Source organism: Puccinia triticina, chromosome 13A, assembly GCF_026914185.1.
Source record: "Puccinia triticina chromosome 13A, complete sequence".
In the NCBI taxonomy this organism is placed as follows: Eukaryota; Fungi; Basidiomycota; class Pucciniomycetes; order Pucciniales; family Pucciniaceae; genus Puccinia; species Puccinia triticina.
The window spans coordinates 685,143-704,792 of NC_070570.1; the positions used below are offsets into that span (position 1 = coordinate 685,143).

The window sequence follows — 19,650 nt, forward strand, 5'->3', positions numbered from 1 at the left end:
CTAGGTACTAGATAAGGCCACAGAAGAAATCAGCAGAAGTTAAAATAAGTCTTAATGTATAAACAAGTTCCAATGGTGGGAGACTTCCAATCAAATCTGTGACTTTTGCAGATGTTCAATTAGACCCCAAGAGTCTAGATTTGTTTGAGAAATCTAGCCTTTAAGGCGCTAAATGAATTCTGCATGGTCCCCAGATTTTGATGGGAAGTCACCCAATTGGCATCTCATAAATGCAACACAACTCATCTAGATCCGTAAGCAACTGAGGAAATTTACCGTGTGCAGCCATGTTTTGGTGTGCTTTGAAGAGGTCCAAGACCAGCAAAGCTGCAATTTGAAAAAACAGTGAGGAAACTGCCATGATTGATGCAAATTAGGAAGAAAGAATGACGGAGCTAGGATACATAAAACAGGACTATGTGATTATATGAGGATAGAGCACTATCTTGGCGTCATTTGGGCGAAACCTTCCACTCGGATGACGAGTGCAAATGGGCAAGGCAGATCAGAGAAGTTGCTAGAAGCCAGGCAAAGAATTCACGAGGGCCATAAAGAGGAGGTGTACATGGGCATCATGATGTCATTTGGATCGCCATCCAAGCATCATCTGGGCAATATTATGCGTGCGGTGCTTCAATATAAAGTACTGCCAGAAAGGGAGTACTATGTGACGGAGACATTGGATAGGAAGAAGTGTGCAACTGCGGCTTCGTCACAACGCATGTTCTCTCAGGTGAACACTCGTCGAGCCCCTCACTCACAGTCATTAGCGCCTGTTGATGATCGAGCGGAGGGCTGTAGACGCGTTGTATGAACCTTGTTATGGATTCATGGGCCATGAATCCATGACAAGTATTGATAATGATCGGTCGGGTGCCATGAATCATGGCACCGGACCGATCATTATCAATACTGCCAAGTGACCTCATAATGGTGAGCAATCAAGGCCTCAAACCGTGATAGAAACTGATAGAGACTGATGGAAACGGAGTGTGGAACTGACATTTGATTGCAAGAGGTGTGTGACTGCGGCTCCGTCCCAACGCTTGTCCTGCCAAGTGAATATGGGAGCAAGACCTCAAACCGCGCAAAGACAGCATACTGCTGCAAGTGTCCCTAGAAGCATAACAAAATGCAAGCCAACCCCGCTGATTAATGCCCGCCGTGATGGTGTTGACATGTGCCATGCTCCAAAGTAACTCGCAGGCTGAGTTGGGCGAGTACCGCCAATACTGCAGCATCAAGCCGATGTCAGAAGGACTCGACTCTCTCTAGAGAGAGGTCGAGCCCCGCCTCGATCTACGCCATCAATGCGCGCAAGAGTATGGAGGATGCGGCACAAAGAAGGTTCTGGCTGGGCCCAGGTGGTAGAAATGAGAGCCAAACCGTCCTATCGGTGTTAAAATGAAGACACTGGAAAACCGGCGGCGATCGATACTGTTACAATCTAAGCTTTGCATGTTTTATCTAGGATTTCGATGCTGATGTCCGGTTTGATAAAAATGGTTTACAAAGATGTCAGTCAGGTACGTATATATTAGAGGCCTACACTGACAGGAAGACGACCCGATAAGACTCCGAAGTCGATTGAAATATAACCTTACTTCGCAGGTCGACAACGAAGCAAACGAGGGGTCGGGCCAGGAGGTATGTATGGGTGATCGTCGCCTCCACATCCCCAACACTTTTGGAAAAAAAGTTTTGGCTGGCCCTGTGTGTACAGAGCTGGAAGTCGGCTGAAAGATAGTGTATCTGGCCCGATAGCGATGGCCACAGTCCACAAATGCGAAGTGTTTCGCCGAGCTGATGGATACATGATTATTTAGATCCAATTTGTCGGAGTGGAGGCCGAGGGCTTCTTGACGAAGTTCGGGATACCGATGTAGGCTGATGGTGTTTCTGGCTCTTGGTCCAAGAAATTGGTATCGAGATAAACACCACATTAAATCATGAAACTTAGACAAAAAAAAACACATATATGTACACGAGATAACAGAAGGAGAAGACATATATATATAGATAGATAGACGTGAGAGGTATGTTTTGGATAAAAGGACAGAAGTCCGAAAAAGACGACAGAAGAAAGCAGAAGGAGAGCGGCGGAAAGGCTTATTGATCGTCCGGGTCCCAATCGAGATCGTCGCCCTGGATGCCACAAAACAAGGAGTCGAGGTCTAGGTCTGGATGGCGGGCGGGGATGAGGGGTAGGTCTTTAGCGCTGGGAGGGGGGCCAGACAGTTTGTGTGGGTCGATGCGGACAGCCGGGCGGCGGGTGGGGCGATTGAGGAGTGCGTCCGAGTAGCTGGGCTTCGGGGCCGCGCTCTCCGGTCTCGCCGTCGCTTGTCCTTGGTCGGCCAGCTTCGCCCCTCCGCCGCCTACGCTCCATCGGCCATCGCCAACAGTCTTGGGCTTCCCAGCCCCGCTCTTGATGGCCATCGGGATCGGATGCTGGACATGAGTGGGAAGCGCGGCTTTGGAGACGAGCGCGGTCCGGTAGATGATCGGGCTCCGGCTGGCGCCTGGGGCCGCCGGCTGCGGCTGCTTCCCCATCATCGTCCTGCTGCCTACCGTCGTCTTGGACACGGTCTTCGTGGGCACGGCCGTCTTGGGCGCCAACGGCCGTGGGTGGGGGTGGGTGAGAGGAGGTTTGCTGGGGGCGGGGAGAGGCTTCTTTTTGTGGTCGACGGTTTTCCAGGTATTAGTAGCAGTGGTAGGAGCGAGGATAGTTTTCTTGGCAGAGCTGTGATCGGACGTGGTCGTTGTTGTCGTTGTAGTTGCAGTAGTCGTGGCTGGGCTTTCGAGATTCCTGTCCGAGGGCACGACGGTTTCCTGGCTGGCCTTCTGTCCCTGCTCGACGCGCTCAGCCAGCAGCAGCAATTGGCTCCCGAAGTCCGGGTCCTCGTCCTCCTCCCAGGGCTCGCACCCATTCTGCTCCTTCATCTTCCCCTCATCATCATTCTTCAAGGTCGGTGCTGGCCCAGGCTTGTGGCTTGACGCGTCTTCCTCTGCCTCACGAATCGGTGCAGAAGGTTGCCGTGGTACATTTGGATGGTTTCTGGTGGGTATGGATTCCCCCTTGATAAGCGGAAGAAGAGAAGCATTGAGTCACAGGGCCAACGTCTTAGCGGTACAAGAGAATGAAAAATAATGAAGAAGAAAAAAAACCGACGTTAGGAGTAGTCTGGGGCGGAAGTTGAGGAGGTTCGTTAGGTAGAGGGTTCGGTTGATGTTGTGGATCAGGGGCATTTGAGGGTGCGCCGACGCGTGGTGGCAGGCTGTCAGCAGCAGGGTTGGTCTTGGGGTCGATGTGTGGGTCGGCCGTGTTTTCGGCGGCGTCCAGTTCGCGTCGTTTGAGCCTGGATGTGAGTTCGGCCCATGCCTTCTTCTTGGGGATGAGGGGTGGTTCGGCTGGGGCTCGGTTTTCCTGTGGCTCGTGGTCGGTCCTGCTCTTCCTGCGCTTGCTGAATCGGAGGGGCTTGTTGGTCTGGAGGTTGAGGCTGTCGACGAGGGGCGAGTGGTGGGTGGCTGGTTTCGAGGGGGAGGGGATCCCGGCGAGGGCGGCGGTGCGCTTGGGGATGGCTGGCTGGCTGCGTTCGTCCCAGTAGACGAGGCCTCGGTCGGCCTCCTGGCTGGCAGCGGCACTGGCCGTCGCCGAGTGGCTCGAGCGGGTCGACGAGGGCGTGCCGGCGGGGTGCATCGTTAATTTGCTGGTTGCCAGTCAGATCATCTCCCGCACGAGGAGGCCGGCGCGAACAAAGTGCACACAAACGCACCCTCAAAGGGCCGGCACCCCAGACGTCACATGGACCCACTAGATCACTCAACGATGTATGATTTCTCTGAACTTTCGTCTTGGGAGGAAACACTAACTGATAACAACAACAACATCCAAACACACAAGAAAAACAGTCCACATTCTAGTTCACTTATTTTTTTTAAAAATAAAAAAAAATCTCTTTGTGGCCTCGCTTCTGATAAACCAAGTAGAGGGAAGGAAGGGGGGTTGGATCATCAAGGAAGAGAAAACGCAGAAATACGCAATCAAGAAACAGTATCGAGTCAGTCCGAGGGTTGCAAGAAGCCCCTATCTTGGTGTGAGGAAGCAAGCAAGATGGGGGTGTAGAGGTACAACAAGCTTCAAGAATAAAGTTATCACGAGGCAGAAGTTTTTTTTTCAAGGGTGTTACAAATTTTCTAATTTTGGAGTCAAGTTAGTGTTCTTTTTGAGAAGGGGTATGAATGGGTAGCGTAGTGACTAATAGATGGGAGCTATGTAGTCAGGATGGTCTAGTTCTTGGCCTGGGTTTAGATGAGGAGGCGGGTCGACGACCAAAGATGATGCGATGCGAGCAAGAGAGTTTTTTGGAGCGGTGGGAAGGTCTTTTGGGTAGGCGGAAGAGAGCGGAGGATCTGGGGCGAGCGATGAATATGCTAGTCAACTGTGGGATCGTTTTTCGGTTCCATCCAGCCAGTTTGGGAGGGGGGTCCGGTTGACAGTCGCCAGCTGGAGGAGTGGTCGTAGCCGGCGGCTGCTGCTCGTCGGGAGTCCTCTTGCGCTTCGCACGGTCCTTGGCCAGATGGGGCGCAGCCGGCGCCGGCCTGGGCTCCGGGTGAGGCTCGGCGGAGTCGAGCATTGTCGTACCGACCAGCGGGATCGCGGAGGTGATAGCCGTCGGCGGGCCGCCCAGTCGAGCGGGCGCTCGGAGCGGCCGTCCGTCCGGGTCGTGATCGCCGGTCGAGCCGTCGGGCGAGCTGAGCTTGAGAAGGTGTATCGGCCCAACGATCTGCGATTGCGGCGGGGATGCCCAGATGACTTGATCGTCCGCCGTCCCGGCATCGGCCGTCGGCTTCCTCTGCTTCTTCCCCTTGCACTCTGAGCCGGCCCGGGTGGATGATCGCGTAGAACATGATGAAACATGGCTCGACGAGTCCTTCGCTGCTGGCTTGGGACTGTGATCCTCACCAGCAAAGGCCGACACCGACGCCGACGAGGAGGAGGACATGCTGGATCTGTAGGACGGAGGGGCACAAGTGGACGGTTATAAGGACTACCAAATTCAACGATCTCTGGAACTTGAGCAAGAAAACAGAAAGATGCTGCATCGAGGGAGATGTTTAAAGATGTTTATCCGCACCAAATTCAAACGCGAGTTAAATATGTATGTAATCCGGCCTTCAATTGGTAGATGCATCAGCATGGAACATCCGGGTTCGAATAAAGCCAGCCCATCAAAAGATGCTCATGAACCTGCGCAAGACCACTGAGCTATGTAGGCACACTCAGCCGAGCTACTCAGCCTCTCGCCAGAAGAACAACCAAACAAAAAAAAGGACGCGCGTTCGACAAAGACAGAGTGAGTCAAGGACGTTATAATTACGTCAAGAATGACACGTACACATACAGACAATGGACACCCCAATGGCTCTCGATTGTGGTGGGAGAGAAGAAGGGAAGCCTCGTCGCGACCATCATCAGAAATTCTCCAGTTACGTAATCTGGGTCTTCTTGCATACGGCTCAATTATGGATATTGTACAAATTATGGATATGCAAAATCCACTTCACTTGAAGTTAAATTAAACGGGGGTGGAAAATGAGGCCGCTCTTGGGAGGATAGAGATGCAGGGACTTCCGGCACCTCCAGTTGAAGAGACAGAATGGGGGAAAGTGTCCATATTGTATAGCCAAATGCAATCCGTCCGCCAATTAAGATGTGCACGCCGCAGCAGTGGCCCGCAGATTGCGCAGGCCACTGAGGAACAGGATGGCAGCTCGGCGCCTTTCATGGGGCGTGTGCCACGCGGTGTTTGGAGGCCTCCAACCGGCTTGTTGTGGACTTTATTTGGGATGTGATTGAAGCTTGTCGGCCCCTTCTGAGTTTTGATGGCTGGGCTTGGCAGCGTCGTATTCAAGATAACTAGATTCGCAGGCCAGTGTTCAGATTGGATTCAGGGGCACAAAGTAACCGCGTGTGATTAGCTTGTCACAACCTTTTTTATGGCTACACAATTGCTGGTGTATGAAAGGATTGAAGTACATAGCATGTAGTAGTAACATGCTCTGTTGATAAAAATTGGCCCTTTTAAGTCGCGTAAAACTGTTTCGACACCGACTTTGGCTCCGGCAAAAAATCGGTTCATTTGTTCTTGGAATATTGTGACACTTCAAGGCGCTGCCGTATCTACGAGTACCAATTTTTTTTTGTAATCGTGACAAGGACCGCATCCTTAATATGACATGAGTTGATCCATATTCGCAAGTGGAGAATAGTCCTGACTCCTCCTGAGACGCCGACGAAGTCGCGTGAGGCCAAATAAATGAAGGAGTCAAGCTGCACGCGTGGCGTATGTAAGTAGCTGGAGCCTGAGGGTAAAGATTCTATACAGCACTCCTAATCAGATGCACAAAGGAAAATGACCATAGACCGTTTCTTCGCTTGTGTGTAGCTTTCAAAGGAATCACAGAATGTTCCGAGCCTTTGAACTCAAGCCTCGTCGGTTTTGGTCTTCATTCACCGTTGCTCATTTACAATGATCAACTTGGACACTTTACCCTATTCTCAGCCGCAAGCTGCAGAGAAAACGTTATCTAAGTTTTCTAACCGACTAATACAATCTTACTTACCGCTGCGCGAATCGTTCCGACCCACCAGAAAACACAGGCACGGCGCGAAAAGTTACTAATGGACCCTGCCAGCTCGGAATACAGTGTTTCATTTATTTGGCAGCAGTCGCTGGACTTAGAAATTGGACATTATGGTAAAGAGTTGACCTCTATCGATCAGAAGTTCAAAAGGGGCGAAATTTCGGAGGCTGCGGCAAAAGAAAGCTCGTCGAGCATCTGTTCATCGGTCTTAATATTGTCAGCTCCACTCCGCCCTTGAGCTAACGTCCGGTCTGCTTCAAAGGATAAAAATAGTATTAATTGCTTTATTATTTCGCAGGATTTCCTTGTCCGGGGCGCAAGCTAGCAATGTATCGATTCCAAGTGTGCTACCACCGGTATCCGTTAGTGGCTTGTTTGGTTGATCCATAATTCTTCAAGAAATAAGTTGACGAATTGATTCAAATCTTAGCCCCCACTCTGGTGGCGGGGGAGACTAAGTTGGGACATCCCCATTCCTGGTACAACTCAGAAAGGGGAGATCTCGATTCCTATCGGTGTTTATCTGCACAACGCTCAGAACGCAGAAAAGATTTTGTGAGACATTTTTTTCCCTCAAATAATCGATCTTGCTGATATCCAAATTCTGATATGCACTTCAGGCAAATTTCAACTGAATCATGGCCACAAGTTTGGAAAATCGAAGACCTGCCGATGCCCATGGAACTGATCGGACTCACAATGACTGCCAAGCCCATTGAAGTTATTATTGGCTTGCTGGAGGACCCTTCCAGCGCCGTTAGTGGAGGGATTATGAACCAAGCTATTTTCGCGAAATTCCAACAACTTTTGTGTCGTCTGGTACGTGCGATTGACGGTGCAAGTATGCATTCAGGTGAAGATAGAACTGATACTAACATTTGATTTCCGGGCTGTGGATTCATAAATGATGCAGCTTCTTGTATCGTTTGGCGACACAGGCCACGGTGTCCTGATTTCATCTGGTCAGAACTTCAACTCGCCTGGGTTGTGGGGATCTGTCTACCTAGAGACTTCGATAATTTCTCGATTAGTCTTTAAATAGATCTCCCCGTCCTCACCGATTGCGAATCCGAACTTATTCGCCACGTGTCCCAAGCAAACAACATACAACATGGGTTGAATCCAACTGTTCAAGCAGCGCTCAAGTGTTCTCCCTCAGGACCCGCGATTCTGCTCTACACGTCACTAGGACACTGTGATCATTTGAGCATTGGAATTTCAATCACGTTTTAGTTAACCAAATGTGCTCTGTTAGGAATTTTTTAAGCCTCAACTCTGCAAACTGAAGCCAGATCCAAATTTTCAAAATGAGTAAATAAGATTTTTGTCTACATTTACGTAGATTCTCCATATAAATAAACTTGGGTTTGTGCAACCTAGGGGTTGCAATAGGTTGCAATCCGAGTTTTGGGGAGTTGCTTTCAATCACCAGTGAAGGGATGCTGGTTTCACTCAAAATTCCCTTCCAATGAGATGGCTCAAGGCTGACCCTGTGTCTAACTTAACTGTCCCTCTATTGGAGGGGGGCCGCCGTCGCGCAGGGACGCGACCTCCGAAGGAGGAGGGATTAGGGAATCATGTAGCCATGTAAGACCCTATTTACGCCTGTAGAATAAAACCTATTGAAGGCTGATTTCAGTGTTAACAGAAACCTAATAGTGGGGTTCACAATTACATAGGACACATTTGTGTTTATGTATGAATATTTTTTAAAAGATTATTGATAAGTTGCACTGGAATCACCTGCTCCTATGCATCTTAGCAAAATTTTAAAAAAGGCTAACCGGGCTTTAGGGTCGGCCGGCTCGCAACACCATAATACATGATTATCATTGCAAAGTTCAAACCACATCAAGACCAAGCCAAGGCCGCTTCCTCTCACCCAACTTCACACAAGTCCCCAAGGACACATCCCGATGGCTTGAACTATCAACCCAAAAGCCGCCAGGGACTTTTTTGAGTGAGGCTCCAAATCGATTTTATCGGCTCGTTCATGACATTGGCAACCATGTATGAATTTTAAAGATTTGCCTCGGGACCCCTCTCCCCTCGACTTTAAAACACCGCATTTCCTCTGAAGTCTCAGCATCGACTCATTGTTTGATGATGGCCAACTGTAAACAATTGACATACTAGGTTTCTGAGCAGAAAAGGGTTAAAAGTGAGGATATGTGCTTTCGTGACCCCACAGAAGACCCCGATGCTAAAATACCCTTTCCGTCACATATTTACATACACAGCTGGACTGGAAGGGCAAACATTCCTCCACAGATGGTTGTGTGCCGTGAACAGACAGACTAGACCGGGTTTGAAATTTGCAAGCAACGGACACTGTAACTAAGCCTAACCCAGTCTGGTCACATGCGGCCCGAACAAAAGATGCTTGGAAATATTTCTAGTGGTCTTTTGCAGTGTGACCGGCAAGTTGAGAAGGCGAATCAGGTACATATCCGGACATGCTCTCAGAGCAAGGGGGGCACATGACGAGAACGAATCTTGTCCGAACGAGCCCAAACCATCGGGCTTGCTTTGATTGTTCAGAATAATCCAAGCTTGAGATGGCGAGAAACGCTTTGTAACAGCCCTCTCAGAAACTGGTTTAATCTCCAAAGCAAGAGCTCGTTTCGAAGATTATTTAACCCCGTTCCAGGTTGTCCATCTCCCTTATCCCAACTACTCACTCCTCTTGCTTAACTCTCATCCTTGCCAAAAGCAAACAAAATGCCAACATCAGGAACATCGAATATTTCTTCAAATAAGATGAACCTTTGGATACTTCTCTCGCTAATCCTACTCCCAGCAGCAGTCTTCAGTATTGAAGTTGTGACTCTACCTTCACATACAGAAAATCAACCAGAGAAACATCAAGAGCAACGACAGAAGACCTCTCCACCAATTTTTGATAACACACATGCTAACCACCCTCAACCTTCGAATCACTCACGAGCCGTTGGAAACCGCCCTGCCCATGCTCATTCGGGCTTGAAGGTCTACCACACTTGCAGTCTATCTAAATCTTTCTCACTAAGTAAGGGACCGAGAATGTTAGTTTTTATTCCCTATTCAAGGTATATTGAAGCTTCATTTTTGCATGTTCATTAGCATTCGACGATGGCCCAACAGAATTCAGCGCGAAATTAGATAAAACTTTGGAAAAGGCTAACCTCAGGGGGACGTTCTTCATAAACGGGAATAATTTTGATTGTGTCTATGATCGCAGTGACGTGTTGATAGAAAGGTTCAAAAAAGGCCACTTGATTGGGTAAGTACTCATGGATTGTCTGGTTCTTTCATTGTTTTTTAATAAAAATGAACAACTGACTATCCTCACTCTGATTTGCAGGAGCCATACTTGGTCTCATGTTCATTTAACCGAAGGTACCTACAAGCAAATCGATCACCAAATTGAATTGATCGAACGAGTACGTTCGCCGAAAAGATACCATAACCTTGAAAACGAAGAAAACTTGCTCATCATTGCTTGATAACTTACCAGGCTATGATCAAAATTTTGGGAGTCAAGCCGCTATTCTTCAGACCCCCCTATGGTGTGTGAAATCAGTTGAAATCCTGATTCCATGAAGTAAATCGGTTAACCCCAGAAATGTTTCTATTTTCTATATAATAATTACAACTCTCTTATACAACTCTCCTAGGTGAATATAACGATGATGTGGTGAGTGTGTTTTTGTTCAGAAAGGTTCGATCTGGCCATCGTAGAAATTAACCATGCATCTGTCTCGTTTTTACAGATCAAGGTTTTAAGGGCAAGAGGCTACAAGGGCTTAATTCTTTGGTCAGAAGATTCACAAGACAGCCTAGAATCTCCACCCAGCTCATCTGAAATTATTCAAAATTATCAATCTTACCCTGACAAAACCGTAGTGTTGAGCCATGAAACTCACAAGTTTATGATTGATGAGGTTGTTCCGGGTGTGATCCCGAAACTAAAGGCGAAGGGGTTCAAGTTGCTACCGGTCAGTTCTTCCTTGTATTGGTTGAAATCTTGGAATACGCGCTGATATTTATTCTTCCTCTGGACTGATTAGGTTGCTGATTGCTTAGAATTGGGCTCCACCCCTAATGAATGGTACGAAATCGTCCAAATGCCGGGCTCCAGGGATGTAAGTTTCTATCAAGCCTGAAAACAAACTTCTAACCTGGGGCTGTACTGATACTGTGGTTCTCGTTCTGCCCAAATCACAGGATTCATGGACTTGTGATGGTACGCCAGCACCGGGAATGTTTGAATAAATATATTCAGCGCATAGAAAAACGTTTTTGAGGTTCTCCCTTTAATTTACACAAAGCTATAATTCTCATTGACACTATTTGCAAAAAGGCATTCGACGTTATTAATTTATGAAGACTAAGTCTAACTCCCAAACTCTTTATGATGCTCATCTAATAAAACTGTACACCTCATTTTTCCTAAGCATTGATGGAATTTGAACCAGTTTAATTTCCATTGAACAATTAAGGCCAAGACTCCACAGAATCTGTTGAATGTTTCCAAAAAAAACATTAATATATCAATAACTTAGAGATACGCTTCATGGTTGAAAAATATGACCTTTGAAGTGATGTGGGGACCATATAAAAGAAAATCAACACTTTTTGTGCCTATGTACTCTCACATCTGCGAGGGTCGCAGATTTGAAACGATGTTATCCACCATTGCAAGTACAAACGCATTACTCACTTTGTTGCGCTGGATTATTGCAAGTTGGTGTGGTATTGTAACTGAGGGACCGCCAAAAATTCTGGGGGTCTCGCCCTTCGAAGTTCGTAGCATTCTGCCAGATTACTATGAAAGTGTTGCTGAGAATGTCACATATTACCGTTCACGCCATTGAGGCAACCCGTTCGCGGATTGATATCGATGTAAATATTTACGTAATTTCGTCCTCCATAACCTTGCGAAAAGTACGATTCATCAACATGACTGACAACGGCGACACTCGGCCCAGCGAAGACGGTTAACCGACCTCACTTGATTTCTAATGGCAAAATTCGGACTGATGTTGTGGAGGTGCCGCTTGTCGACGACGAGCAATGTCGGTTGTACACTGGTGTCTGTAACCGAGAGGACAGCGGCATCAATTTGTAAATTGCGGATCCCTCGGCACCGCCGTGATTTTCAGATCTGCATCTGAGCCTTTGATCTGAGCCGCTGATTGGTTACTCCCGTGTTTGATACACTTGAACCACTTGCCGAAGCAGGCTTCATTAAGCTGTTGGTGAACGACTCCACTAAACAGCCCAAGGTAGGCAAGAGCGCTAAATAGCCCTGGGCGGCAGTAGGCTGCCGCTCCAACGCAACCGAGACACCCTTCCAACTCCCTAGCCGACTCATCCTCTGGGCAAGTTTCAGAGGTGTGCCCCATTGAGCATGACATGTGGCTATTAAAGCGGCAGAAACTTTTGATGGTGCACCATAAAATTTTTCGCCCTTGGACCGCTCGTAGCCAGTCTAACTCTTTCTTCAACAGGATTATTATCACGGCTTATCGCAGTCTGACCAGTCCCGCAACGCGGATAAGTGGATAGAGCGAGGACGCGGAGGTCGACGTGGAAATTTTCAGGATGGTTCAAAACTCGGGAAAGAAGTCCAAGCAATGGCTTAACTCCATTATCGCTTTCTTCATTCTGATTGATTCGAGCTTGGTGCAACCACGTCAGACTCACAGCCCTGCTTTTGTGTTAAGCAACGCTGATGCGGATTCGAAAAATACCCCAGTGATTGGTACCACTATGTATCACAACTCGTCGCTAAACACTAGGAGTCTTGCTGCCAGGGCTGGTTCGGCCGTTCCGGTGTACACTACCTGCAGCACACCTGGATCATTTTCACTCAGTAAATATAATCTCTCCATCTAATCACGCTTTGATGGTCCGACTTGAGTTCAATGTAATTTACACTATCTCCTTACCATTAGCTTTTGATGATGGGCCTTCCGAATTTAGTTCAAGGTTGGATGCAACATTGGATGGCTCCAATTCCAAAGCAACTTTCTTCATCAACGGGAATAACATTGGTTGTATCTACGATTACGCAGGGGTTCTAGTTGAAAGGTTTAACAAAGGACACTTGATTGCGTAAGAATGCTCTGTTACATTGCTAGCCTACTCTTTTTCCAGTTTATTTTGACAACAATTACGGCGCCCATACGTAGGAGCCATACTTGGTCTCATGTCCATTTAAATCAAGGGGATTACCAACAAATATCCTATCAACTGGAATTAATTGAGACGGTAAGTTTTTTATTGCGCACCAAACGTGGATCAGCTGATTGTAATCACATAGCATATGTGATGAAACTGACATTTTAACAATGTGCGACGTATGAAATGAAACCAGGCTATGGTAAAAATCTTAGGTGTTAAACCACTATATTTTAGACCTCCTTATGGTATGTCAAAGATATGAATCCCTGATTTGAATACATATTGAAAGAGAATTGATAAATGGTTCATCTCAATAAACCCATTCTTTGAAATCAGGGGAATACAACGACCTTGTGGTAAGCAAATGAATCTTTAGATGAAGGAAGGGTTTTCTGTGTCTGAACTTATTTTGGTATTGTGATTGCCCTTGCAGTTACAAGTTTTGCAAGACAGAGGGTACAAAGGATTAATTATGTGGTCACAAGATTCAGCAGACAGTTTAGAAGCACCTCCGAGCTCTTCTGAAATCATTGAAAGTTATCGCTCTTACCCGGAACAAACCAACGTATTAAATCATGAAACGAAATCCTTCACTGTCGATGAAGTGAGTCGAGTTTTTGTGCAGATTCAACAGTTTCCAGTCTCTTCTGAGATCCTTGCTTTGAAAAACAAGTTTTGTTGATGTCTTGCGAACACTTATCCTCCGGTTCAGGTTGTACCAGGTGTCATCCCAATTCTGAAGGGCAAAGGATTCAATTTACAAACGGTAAGATTGTATTCATTTTGTTTCTCTGCAGATGATGATGTACTTTCAAGAAAAACCTGAGGGCAAGTAAACACCGCAAACCTTGGAATAATGACGACTAACAGGCTCATGATATTTTGTCTGGTAAATAATCAGTTTCCTGATTGCTCGAATCTAGGCTCCAATCCTAGTGATTGGTATGTGTCGGTTCAACAACCCGGATCCAGGGATGTAAGTAAAATTCTTAAAAATGGCATTGACTTGCTATTCCTTGCCATTTTCATCTTGTGATCATTCTATACTAAACCCATGTTTTATTTCACCAAATTTCATCATCAACAGGAAACCTGGACTTGTAGCGGTACCCCGTTACCTGGTAGCTTTACATAGCTGTAATGCAATTATTTAATTGATTTATTAGTTTCAAGTAGATTTCCTGTCCTCTTCTTCCTGTTATCATTTATGTAGACTCTGGATTGAAATATTTTATATGTAATCTCAACACTGTTTTTCACCCAGATGAGTTAATATGGAACTGTAGTAACTCAAGTCAACTTTGAGCTTGGTTTTACTATCCCTTTTTGAAACAGTACTGATGTTGATTGGTTTAGAAAAAAACAGTTCATGGTGTGGGATGATACAAATTTGTAATCGATTAATATATAACAATATTTATTTCAAAACAGATAGAGAAGAATGAGTCCCCAACCCGAACATATTTACACCAATAACCCTCCTCAAAAAAAGCAAAGGAGAAGCAAATCAATTCCTGCGACCGGTTTTCTTCTTTTTCTTTTTGCCGAGATTGGAAGCAGAAGAAGGGGGGTGTTTGGAAGGAGATGATTCGGCAAGACAACGATGACAGAACCATTCAGTTGTATCACTCTCTTTAGGTAATTCAGCCAACCCCGCACACTCCAAATGAAACTAAAGGAAGCCGTATATGACATCAGTCTTTTTTTGTTACTCATATGATGGAATTTGGTTAGAAAATGAAGGGGATATGAAGGGAGTTTACCCATTGACCGCCCTGGCAATTTGGATTATCGCAGCCAAGCATATCACCAAAAGCGACCTGTTGACAATAACAATAGAGCATCTGATTGTCTGCAGAGTTGAACGATCCTGAGGGCTCGACTGGCAGTTCCTCAGTCTCCTCGGCGAGGCGCGTTTGGCGGTTGCGACGGGTTGAGGCAGGGGTGGCGGGCAGCGAGCGGTTCCGACTTGGCGATTTCCGGGGTGTCAACTGGGGCTCCCGGGGAGTCTGCTCAGCTTGTAGCTCGCGTAGAGAAGTCTGGTCGGGATGCGGCTGTTTCAGGTGCTCGTTCGATTGATCATCCCTCTCGGTATTATCATTGACGGCCTCGCGGTGGTGACGTTCAGTCTGAGCGTCTTGGTCCTCTAAGTCCTGATAGGTCTCGAGATCAGCATCAAGCCGTTTGAGTTGCCGGTCTAAAGCCAGATAGACCGACTCGGCCAGATTGAGTTTGTCATGGGAGAGCTCTTGTATACGAGTGATCTTTCCGGAGATCTCGATCAGTAAGGTTTTCAGATGTTCGGGCAGGGTCGACGATGTACTCGAGCTTATCGGGGGGATTGGGACAACTCCCCAGAGCGCCGGTTGTGCCAAGGCCCGCAGTCTATTGGCAATGTCGTCCGGCGCCTCGACCGCTGGCCCGCCAGTCATCGGTTCGGGGCCTGATGTTGACTGTATCTCTTTGGCAAAGTTGGTATATGCTATCAAGTCTTCATGCAGCTCTCGTCTACATTCTGCGATCAATTATGGTAGTGAGAAGGATAGAGGCAGGTATTAAATGAAGGACTCTTCTGAGTGTACTTTGGAAGTGCTTCGACTCTATTGACGAACCTTCAAGTGATTCTTCGAGTTCGGTGATGCAACTGTATTTCCGATTGAGGTCGAGTGGAATTTGGTCAATAACTATTCGCAGAAAGACAACGTCAAGGGGAGTGGGTGATGTTTTTGTATCAATGCAGGCCTTGGTTGGAATCGGAGAACGTACTGTCAACGTATCTTAGATTTGAGGATGATAGAAGTTCCCATCAGCCTTGTGAAGTTTTAGGCCCTAGCTGATGATCATCAAATCGACTCAACTCGTCTTTGAATTCATCGAATATTCTTTCTCTGGCTTCTCGTTCTTTGATCATTTCCTGACTTTCCTCCTCCTGATTTTCCTCAGCGTCGTGTTCCTCTCGACCAGTGGATAGAGATGGCCTTTGATCTGGGATGATATGATTGTTTGATGGACTAGATGGATTTGATTGCTGCTGTTCTTCTTCTTCTCCTTCGTGGTCTCTTGGGTCAATCAGCGCTTGGGGTAGAGAATGCTGCTGAGACTGTAGGGCTCGTGGTTTGGGTTGTTTGCGGTGTCCTTTGGGGCTTGCGAGTTTTGCGGAGGGAGATCGACTCAAGTTTCCTTCGCCCGACGCCAGTCGTTTCTTTGGCTTTGCAACCATTTTTTCCTCTGAGACGTGTCCACACGAGTTTTCAGCTTGACCGTCTCGAAGTAGGGATAACTTCCTTCTGTGATTAGTGCCACTCGCAAGGTCTGAGTCGATACTTTTTTGTGCTCGATTTTAAATAAATATGTTGAGCCGAAGCCTTCACAGTCGCGACGGTTTTCTGGCGACGCTGGCTGAGCTGTGAACCTCCGGCCGAGCGGCAGGGCGAGGATGTCGCCCGCCTGTTCAGTGTTCGGGGTGCTCCAGGGGGGCTTACTGGTGAGCCCTAACCCGAGGCGGGCTGCAGAGGGGGTCCAACTCGGATCCCTACCGCAACAACCACGAAAACAGCAGCAAGCCATGAAGAGAGCAGGCCAGCCAACGCACCATCGGCCACGAGAAGAAGAATGACAGTCAAGACCAGCAGCAGCCACGACCAACCTGCAATGACCCCCTCCGGCTCAGACCAGCCGAACAACTGTTCTTCAAAAATATTCAAAAATAATAAACTCACTCACATCTCAATCGACTCCAACAAACCCTCGAGGGGAAGAGGACTATTCCTAAAGAAGCAGCTCAACTCAAAAATCAGACCAGGTCTGAAAACTTAAACTCACAGCTCACCCGATTGATTGATTGGTCGAGACTGATGACCTACCTCTACAGGCACCACCCTACTCAATTTAACCCCTCATGTCGCCGTGCTCGATACCTCTTGCCTATCTTCAAGATGTTCTTGCTGCTTCTTGGAGAAGCAAGACTTCGAACTCGACTACCCATCCGCTCCATCTAATCGGACGATACGAAGGTGTGGAAAATGCAAGGTCATAGCCTACTGCGGTTCGGTTCGTATTGGTTGATGTACTAAAATAAACAAATAAACATTCAAACATTAAACAACTCAAGCTGATATCTGATGATCGCGTATAGAACTGCCAACAGCTGGATTGGGCATCACACAAACCCGAATGCACGGCCTTGGTAAACTACGCGAAACTAGCAGAAGACGCCACCAAGGCCAATCAAAAATCCAAGTCGACGAGTAGCACGACGGGCATCGGTCTGAAAGATTCGTTCGGACTTGGAGGAGATGAACCCGAGAACGATCCCCAGACGATCTCACGCATCCCGAGCGCGACCGTACGAGCCTTGGGAAGACTGATCTGGAAGAAACGAAAAGAAGAAAAACTCAACCCCGACTGGGTGTGCCATCTCACTTCATCTGCCCATCATCTTCTCAGTCTCCCATTTCCAAACCCCAACAACTCCTGACATTTAAGTGTTGAATTTAAGTGGACAGGATTGAGCGAGCTTCAACACCGTTAGTTTGATCTTCTCTCTTTCTTTTTCCTGTCTGGAGGTTATAATTGAGAACTACATCTTAATCTCGTTGTCCCAATTGAAAAACAAAATCCATCATCAAGACTTGGGTTCACACAACTGATCGATTTCTGACGCCCTTCGTATCTTAAAAAAACATACGCCAATCAGACTTGAATGAATATAACTCAACTCAAAAAGAATCGCTCATGCAACTCAGTGTCACTCTCAGCCGATACGTAGGGAATCCGGAATTGCTAGCAGTGTTTGACTCCGCTTCAGCTCTACTGCCATTATGTTCACGGGTTAGTGCGATTCCGAAAAAAATGTATCCTTATTTTTAGCCTGGCGGTTAAGAATAGACAGCTGACTTCGGATGCCTCCAGTTCATCGATAACTCTTTCACGCTCACTTCGATTATTCTCGATCAGATCGGCGTCGTCTTCGTTCCCTCGGCCGCCTTCATCAATCATTCCTGCACCCCGAACGCAGTCGTTGTCTTTCCTGAGGGAGGAGAAGGAGCTGGTAGCACGGCTGGGAAAGAATGGGTCAAAGTGATCGCGATCAAGCCCATCGAACCTGGAGAAGAGGTAGCTAATTTTATTTAGAAAGATGTGTCCAAACGCTACACAGGCTGCCCAGGCATTACATTGACTGTCTTGTCTCTTGGTTTTGCTTTGCGGGACACGCCCTTCTTACAGATTCTTACCTCTTACATCGACTCTGCCGGAACCCGACAAGAACGTCGGAATGAACTCGTGAAACGCTACAAGTTCGTCTGCGACTGTCAGGCCTGTCAATCTGAATCCAACGATCAGCAAGTCGATCCACGGGAAGCGCTCAAATGTCCCAAATGCACCAATTGGTTTTCCATCGGCCGTAAGCTTCATCACTACCCTGTGTTACTAACCACTGAGCTAAGATGGCTATTGGTCATTCATTTATTTTTTAGCAAAAAGGCCAAACGCGCCAGATTCCTGTAATATATCTTCCCCAGCTTTCGAGATGTCCTCACCCGGTGGTAGTCGTCCAGATGCCGGTCCATCTTCTTCTAAACGGGCTGTCAGAAAGGAAATCGCCTGTCCACATTGTGGATTCTCTAGGTTGATTGACGTGGAGGGACAGCGGTCAGCTATTAAAAAATCAGGCAAAGCGTTAGATCCTGCCAAGGGTGGGTACTTTTCTCAACATAGGCCTAACTTTTGAGGAGAAGGGTTGATTTGCATGCTTTGTTTTCTCCAAAAAAAAAAAAAAAAATAGAGCCAGCCAAAGCGGCTTATTATGCTGAAAAGGCTATGGAATGGTTCCAAAGCAAACTGTCGCCGTTCACATTTGGACCCGGATTTTACCCGATTCTAGATCTCCGGCGGATGCGGATGGCGAGCTATCTGATGCGATCCCAGAAGAGCAACCTCAGCCAAGCGACGAGCGATGTGCAGCAGATCTTGACCGGCGTGCACGAGGTTTACGGGGTAGGACATCCGAGTAGTGTGGTGACGCGATCGGTGATCGCACAGGTGTATGGCTACATGTGCGCGTCGACTGTCGACGCCGAGACCAAGCCCACCAATGCCCGCCAGATCAAACTCGAACTGCAGCTCTTTGAAAACTTGAGGGCAAATCAGGCCGCCGCCTTGGACGAGGCACGCATCGGCTTCGGTGCTGTCCATGGTGGCGGGAGACTCGGGCGGTCTATCGCTCGCTCTATCGAGCTCACCGAACGCGAAATCATCGCCCTCCGAAGCCTCCTACAATCCTCCGCCACGTAACATGAACCATTCCCCTCATCCCCCTTGGCATGCTCTGTCAAACTCTCTCGGCTGGTCGACAGAATTCTCTTCGTGTTCAAAACAACCAGGTTTCTTTTCCCCCTTTCTTTGATTATTATCATATCTTTTCAGATCCCCCTTTTAACCACCTGATCCCTTGTCAGCCATGTCAGGATTTCGTGCGCTGTAATCCTCTTGATAACAACCCCCAAAAAACCTTCCTACAACAAGCATGGCGTGCTCCTCTCATCTAAATCTTCCCTGCCTCCACGCCTTCGTCATTTTACATTGGATTCCTCTTTTTCATTCCATCCCTGGTCTGTTTCCTCAACCCAACTATCTCCAGACTCCCTTCACTTCGATTTTTCCTTTTTTCCCTCCCCAAAAAAGGAAATAACAAAACCTTTATTTTGTTTATGTATCTGAAATACTTTTGTATGGTTTTTAGTGACTGGTTGACTTACACATGAGTACATGAATATATGCATGTACATAGCATGCACATAGATACGAGGATGAAAGGATCATGCATGTTACAGGAAG

The 19,650-nt window shown here is 47.3% G+C and overlaps 7 protein-coding genes across 7 annotated transcripts; 4 read left to right on the plus strand and 3 right to left on the minus strand.

The window, feature by feature from the left end:
* On the minus strand, positions 1-3,697 carry PtA15_13A54 (uncharacterized protein; the record flags this gene model as incomplete). The annotated part of the gene is made up of 5 exons (XM_053162731.1): positions 1-7; positions 2,162-2,424; positions 2,569-2,730; positions 2,821-3,075; positions 3,170-3,697. 5 exons carry the CDS (start codon positions 3,695-3,697, stop codon positions 1-3), a joined length of 1,215 nt encoding a protein of 404 aa, XP_053026210.1.
* A 580-nt stretch (positions 3,698-4,277) lies between these two features.
* Positions 4,278-5,003, minus strand: PtA15_13A55 (uncharacterized protein; the record flags this gene model as incomplete). Its single annotated transcript, XM_053162732.1, has 1 exon — positions 4,278-5,003. One exon carries the CDS (start codon positions 5,001-5,003, stop codon positions 4,278-4,280), a length of 726 nt encoding a protein of 241 aa, XP_053026211.1.
* A 1,679-nt stretch (positions 5,004-6,682) lies between these two features.
* Positions 6,683-7,687, plus strand: PtA15_13A56 (uncharacterized protein; the record flags this gene model as incomplete). The annotated part of the gene is made up of 5 exons (XM_053162733.1): positions 6,683-6,861; positions 6,944-7,007; positions 7,076-7,200; positions 7,266-7,464; positions 7,559-7,687. 5 exons carry the CDS (start codon positions 6,683-6,685, stop codon positions 7,685-7,687), a joined length of 696 nt encoding a protein of 231 aa, XP_053026212.1.
* A 1,718-nt stretch (positions 7,688-9,405) lies between these two features.
* On the plus strand, positions 9,406-11,755 carry PtA15_13A57 (uncharacterized protein; the record flags this gene model as incomplete). Its single annotated transcript, XM_053162734.1, has 9 exons — positions 9,406-9,673; positions 9,748-9,907; positions 9,989-10,067; positions 10,142-10,193; positions 10,302-10,321; positions 10,398-10,622; positions 10,695-10,769; positions 10,852-10,870; positions 11,616-11,755. 9 exons carry the CDS (start codon positions 9,406-9,408, stop codon positions 11,753-11,755), a joined length of 1,038 nt encoding a protein of 345 aa, XP_053026213.1.
* Positions 11,756-12,231: 476 nt separating this feature from the next.
* On the plus strand, positions 12,232-13,948 carry PtA15_13A58 (uncharacterized protein; the record flags this gene model as incomplete). Its single annotated transcript, XM_053162735.1, has 9 exons — positions 12,232-12,502; positions 12,585-12,744; positions 12,822-12,900; positions 13,007-13,058; positions 13,150-13,169; positions 13,247-13,417; positions 13,526-13,579; positions 13,715-13,789; positions 13,901-13,948. The coding sequence occupies 9 exons, from the start codon at positions 12,232-12,234 to the stop codon at positions 13,946-13,948; spliced, it is 930 nt and encodes a 309-aa protein (XP_053026214.1).
* Positions 13,949-14,320: 372 nt separating this feature from the next.
* PtA15_13A59 (uncharacterized protein) lies at positions 14,321-16,033 on the minus strand (the record flags this gene model as incomplete). The annotated part of the gene is made up of 5 exons (XM_053162736.1): positions 14,321-14,485; positions 14,577-15,328; positions 15,426-15,497; positions 15,580-15,590; positions 15,672-16,033. 5 exons carry the CDS (start codon positions 16,031-16,033, stop codon positions 14,321-14,323), a joined length of 1,362 nt encoding a protein of 453 aa, XP_053026215.1.
* Positions 16,034-16,425: 392 nt separating this feature from the next.
* Positions 16,426-19,107, plus strand: PtA15_13A60 (uncharacterized protein; the record flags this gene model as incomplete). Its single annotated transcript, XM_053162738.1, has 9 exons — positions 16,426-16,615; positions 16,685-16,863; positions 16,949-17,221; positions 17,312-17,339; positions 17,510-17,643; positions 17,725-17,928; positions 18,040-18,217; positions 18,291-18,509; positions 18,599-19,107. 9 exons carry the CDS (start codon positions 16,426-16,428, stop codon positions 19,105-19,107), a joined length of 1,914 nt encoding a protein of 637 aa, XP_053026216.1.
* Positions 19,108-19,650: the final 543 nt, after the last annotated feature.